The 5114-nt window shown below is 53.5% G+C and overlaps 1 protein-coding gene across 1 annotated transcript in view; it reads right to left on the minus strand.

The window, feature by feature from the left end:
• The window catches only part of RPL3 (ribosomal protein L3), a 6952-nt gene extending 2682 nt beyond the window's left edge, over positions 1-4270 (minus strand). Inside the window, exons 1-5 of the mRNA XM_008064903.2 lie at positions 4231-4270; positions 2766-2958; positions 2102-2270; positions 1369-1504; positions 407-593 (exon numbers count right to left, since the gene is read on the minus strand). Of these exons, the coding sequence (XP_008063094.1) occupies positions 407-593; positions 1369-1504; positions 2102-2270; positions 2766-2958; positions 4231-4233 (688 nt within the window). The 5' untranslated portion in view covers positions 4234-4270. The remainder of the gene's footprint in view (positions 1-406; positions 594-1368; positions 1505-2101; positions 2271-2765; positions 2959-4230) is intronic.
• Between the last annotated feature and the right edge of the window lie 844 nt (positions 4271-5114).

Genomic DNA, 5114 nt, shown 5'->3' on the forward strand with positions numbered 1-5114 from the left:
TAGTGGATGGGTTCCCCAGTGACTGGACATTTTGTGATGGGTTTCAGTGACTTGACTTTCCACCATAATGTGAGTCCCAGTGACTGGGTGTTATCCTCTGATAAGTACCTCAGTGACTCACTTCCTATATGATGAATGCTCCAGAGAATAATTCTTCTCTGTGATGGGTATCTCATTGACTAGGTCTCTCCTGTGATAGATGTCCCAGTTACTGGGCCTCCTTTATAGTGTCCATCCTCCGCCACCCCCACCCCCACCCCCGTCACTTCCAGCCTCAGGGCTGCTCTGAGAAGGAAGGCAACAAGGAACGGTTCCAGTTTGCTTCGGGCGCTGTGTCAGCGCTCAGCCCAGGCCTCACCACCGGACAGCTGGGCCAAGACCACCCCTCTGGCCCCACAAGGCTGACCTTTGTAGCCTTTGCCCTTCGTCACCCCGATGACGTCAATCATCTCATCCTGCCCAAACACTTGGCTCACAGGGACCTGCTGCTCCAGCCTCTCCCGAGCCCAGTCCAGTTTCTCGGCCACCGTGCCTCCGTTCACCTGGATCTCCATCAGGTGGGCCTTCTTCTGGCGCAGGGGAAGCAGGCGCATCTAGGAGGGAGCAAACCCAGCTTAGCGCCACGCTTCAAGCACTCCCCCAGCAGTAAGGAACTGAGGCTGGATGTGACAACAGGCAGCCAGCCAACTGTTAAGCCAGTGTGACCCTCACCGAAGGAAGAGACCTGCATTTTTGTCACAGGCAACAATTTGAATTCTGGCAACTGTGGATTCAAGACAAGCCAACGGGGCCACACCAAAACAGGCAAACCACCAGATCCCGGCAGCGCCGCAGCAACCCCTCAGCCACCTCCCCTGCTGCCCTGCTCTCCTCTGAGCACACTCTGGTGAGGAAGCACACCCCAGCACAAAGCCGTCATTTGCGCGCAGCCCAGTAACGTGTCCTGCCATGCTTTCGGTGACAAAAATGCACCCTATCTGTGCTAACAGTGGTACCTAGCCACACAGGGTGGCACTGTGCATGTGAAACCAGGGATGTGTACTCAGCACAAGCCAGAGGACCCATTCCAACCAAACCCATGAGGGTCACTCGGTTTCACAGGCCCATCTGAGAGCTCAGCAAGCATCTCATGATTGCTTTTTTCGCCAGGCGTTTCACTGTTCAATCACTAGGCAGGCCAACCCTTTGGGCTTTCTTGAAGTTGGGCATGGTTTCCCTTGCAAAGAGCCAGGAAGGACACAGCGCCCTCTGCTGGCACGGAAGAGGCCTACCCACCAGCTTGGGGCTCCTGACCCTGATAACCCAAACCTCACCCATCACCTCCAGAGAGGAACGTAGCAGGTTTCCCGCACCGTGGCAGGTACTCACCTGGGTGTGCGCAATGACACGGATGACCTGGCAGTACTTTTTCATGCTGCTGAAGTCCTTCTCCAGCTGCTTCTTGCCATCCTCATCCTGCCATTTCTTGCAGTACTTGGTGAAGGCCTTCTTCTTGGACTTATGCCTTCAGGAGCAGAGCAGAGTTGGGGCGGGGCAGGGTGCAGCCCTTCATCACCCTCCAAGGGTGAGCGGAAGGCACACTGGACCACGTGGGGACGGGGCTCATTGCTGGCTTCTAAGGAGCCTTTTCCACCAGCAAGCGGAGCCTGGATAGAGCTCATCGGGCAGAGCCGAGCGGAGCTGAGCAGAGGTCCACATGGTTAATACAAGTCAATCATTCAGAGCAGCCTGGCTCCAGGGCACTAGAACCAACCTCTCCACCTTTGGGGTACACCATCTCAGTGTTGGAAGAAATGGTTAAGAGTTCAAGCCAGGGCCACAAGCCCTAGCCACCTTAGGGGGCTTCAATCATCCTCTTCTCCCCTGGTTTCTAGCTAGTAGCTAGACTCAACCACCAACTGGGTCCTTGGCAGACACCCCCTAGGTCAGTCCCTAGACAGTCTCAGAGTGAAAGTCTATCAACTCAGCTCAGAAAACCAAATGCCCAAGTCCATCCCCACATATTTTTCTGTTCAAGGCACCCAAACCTGCACAGAGCAGCCCTACCCCCACCCCCACGGAGCTCAAGGCCCTATAACCTAAGACTGCAGTCCTTGCTTACCAGTTCTTATAGAAGCGCCTTTTGCACTCGTCACTGATGTGCTCAGCAAAGATAGTCTTGAAGGTCCGGAGGCCTCGGGGGGTTTCCACATAGCCCACAATGCCTACAACCACCATGGGCGGCGTCTCCACAATGGTCACAGCCTCCACAACTTCCTTCTTGTTCACCTCTGCAAAAAACAAATGAAACAGGTGATCAGACTTAACAGGGCCCTCAGACAAGGGACTGTGATGTTTTGTAAGGAAATATCCAGTGCCCATTTAATCCAGCAGGGCAACTGGGTTCCTGGCTTCAGTCTGGACTCCCACCCCAGGTCTATCCTTACTACATACATCTCGCTCCTTAACTTAAATCCAAATCAGCCAACTACCAGTTTGGCTTCAGTCTCTTCTTCCAGAAACAAATTCTGTTACTCCTCTGGACAACACACAAAGTCCCAAGTACAACAGGCACAGTAGCAGCTCTATTTAACATAACATCAATCAGTCCTTGGAACATTAATCAATCCTATGATCATTTACATTTCTGTGCTGGGATCAGAGATGTTCTGACATCTAGAGAATTCCCTGAAGAGTCAGCCCTGTTCTGACAACTGGCCCCATCTCTCCAGTCTTCCCTCCCAACCCCTATCCCCTCCAACTTGGGGAAAGCAGATAGTACATACTGGATCCTGGCCTATCAACTTCCCGCACGATGTGGGTCATGCCAGCCTTGTATCCCAGAAAGGCTGTGAGGTGGACAGGCTTGGAAGGGTCATCCTTGGGGAAGCTCTTCACCTTCCCACGATGCCTGCTGCTGCGCTTCCGAGGCAGGAAGCCCAGGGATCCATGTCTGGGAGCGGAGAACTTCCTGTGAGACTAGGAAAGGGAAAAAAAAAACAGTATTAGCAACCAAAAGAGCCGCCTTGGCTGCAGTCTCAGCAATGCTTATTCTTGACCAGACACTAAAAGCAAGCAGAAGGATTAAAGTCTCCTTATGAGCTGGGCTCGGTGGCTCAGCCTGTAATCCCATGCTTTGGGAGACTGAGGTGACTGCCTGAGCCCGTGGGTTCAAGACCCGCCTGGGCAACTTGGCGAGACCTCATCTCTACAATATATCAAAAAATTAGCCAGGTGTGGTAGCGCGCGCCTGTAGTTCCAGCTACTTGGAAGGCCGAGGCGGATGGATTGCTGGAGCCCAGTAGGTCGAGGCTGCGGTGGCCGGGAGCGTGCCACTGTACTCCAGTCTGGGAGACAGAGTGAGACTCCAACTCAAAAAAAAAAGTCTCATTATGGTCACCTTTTAGGAGCACAGGCATCCTAAAGAATGTTCTCGTGTTCTACAAAATACGATCTGAACCATTACTTCAAATCCTCTTCACTTACAAGAACATCAACCATCTGCTTTCTAGTCTAACACGACAAGAAAGCCCCAAGTGAAGGCATCAAAAACTGCCACGGGTAGCTTACAAACGAACCGACAGGATTCTGATCACTTTAGCATCTCATAGGTCAAATGGCTGGGTAAGCAAGGCTCCTCTCCAGCTCCCAGACCGAGCTGGACTGGTACACTAGGCCACTAGAACTCGACAGAATCGAATCAGAACTTGACAATCAGCACACAGTTCTCTGTCCGCCCGTCAATAAGTTCATCATCTGCGGCTTCTGGGAGTTCCAGAGGCCTTATGAGTTGCACCAATTGTTGCAGATATTTCGGAACCAGGCCTCAACACCGTCAACCAAAGTCTCCCCTCCCGCAGGCTTCACTTCCCAGCTTGGAGGAGTTAGCCTAGCGCCCCCGCTCAAGCTCCTCCTGGCCAAGCAAATTGCTCACGGGCCCTAAACCCCATCAGAGATAAAACTGGTAAAATCGAAACTGAAAAAAATGTACCCGTGGCTTTAAATATTTTGGGTTTCCTGCCATTCGAATGCCAAACTCTGGCAGACCCGCAGGCCCAAAGCCTATCAACTCTCCACGCGCTCTTCTCTGCAAGCTCGGAATTACCAGAAAATAAGCCTGACTGCGTCCTACGCTGAGGCCCCCGTAACCCTAGAATAGGACCCCAGCGCCGGCGGAGCAAAGATGGCAACGATACGCAGTGGATTCCGCCGCGCCGGCGCCAAGAAGAGAACCGCCATGATAGCACATACCATACTGTCATCGAGTTCTGCCGGTAGAGATCGGTTCGCACTCGGCGCACAGTATATAAAGCCAAGTCTGACTCCGCCCCTTCCGGCGTGCGAGCGCGCGCCCGCGGCGGACGCCAGGTCAGGGAACACGTTCCGGGTGCCAATTCCTCTCTTGCCCTTCCGCGCCTAGCAATAGTTCCGATTTAGACGTCAGCGGCGGAGACACTAATAAGAAACTACGGCGAGGGGCTTGGTTCAAGCTTAGTGAAAAGCCACGGAGACGTAGGCTAAAGGCTTGGAATGCATCCAATCTACGGCGTCTGGCAGCGGCCAAGCTTGATGATAATTTTAAAAATGGCTGCGTCCCTTACTTCCATGTGAAATGCAGTCGTAGCTGGAATTGGCGAGACTAAAACCCTCGTTTTCTGGGTTTTCCACGACACCAATTTTCCTTGCCTTTAATACCCTCTGATTTTAGGCACCCCTCCCGCAAGCCCTATCTCGACCATTCCTCCCAGCGTCCTGATTCTGAGCGTCTCTGAGGCGGCGAGGTGCGGCCAAGTCTGCGAAACGGTCTCAAGACCTGGGGTCAGGGTCCTGCTGCCCAGCCTCGAGCCTGGCTCGTGGGCTGAGGGGCGCGAGTCTCCTGCCTTCCAGATCTCTGCAAGCTGGGTGTCGCTGATCTCCACCGGGCCCCCGGGTGCCCCAGGGTCCTGACTGATTAACTGCCCCCTCCAAATCTTTCTAAGAATCAAACATCTCGTTACTTCCCATGCCTGTACACCCCCACTATGTTCTCGGGATTAAGCGTCAACTCATGAGGCTGCCACCGAAGACTTCCAACATCCCACCGTGACATCTTCGATTCTGGGCCGGCCTCTGCTCCCACCGTTGTTTAAAAAAAA

The sequence above is a fragment of the Carlito syrichta genome, unplaced genomic scaffold (genome assembly GCF_000164805.1).
Source record: "Carlito syrichta isolate Samal-C Ts95f unplaced genomic scaffold, Tarsius_syrichta-2.0.1 Scaffold308101, whole genome shotgun sequence".
NCBI lineage: Eukaryota > Metazoa > Chordata > Mammalia > Primates > Tarsiidae > Carlito > Carlito syrichta.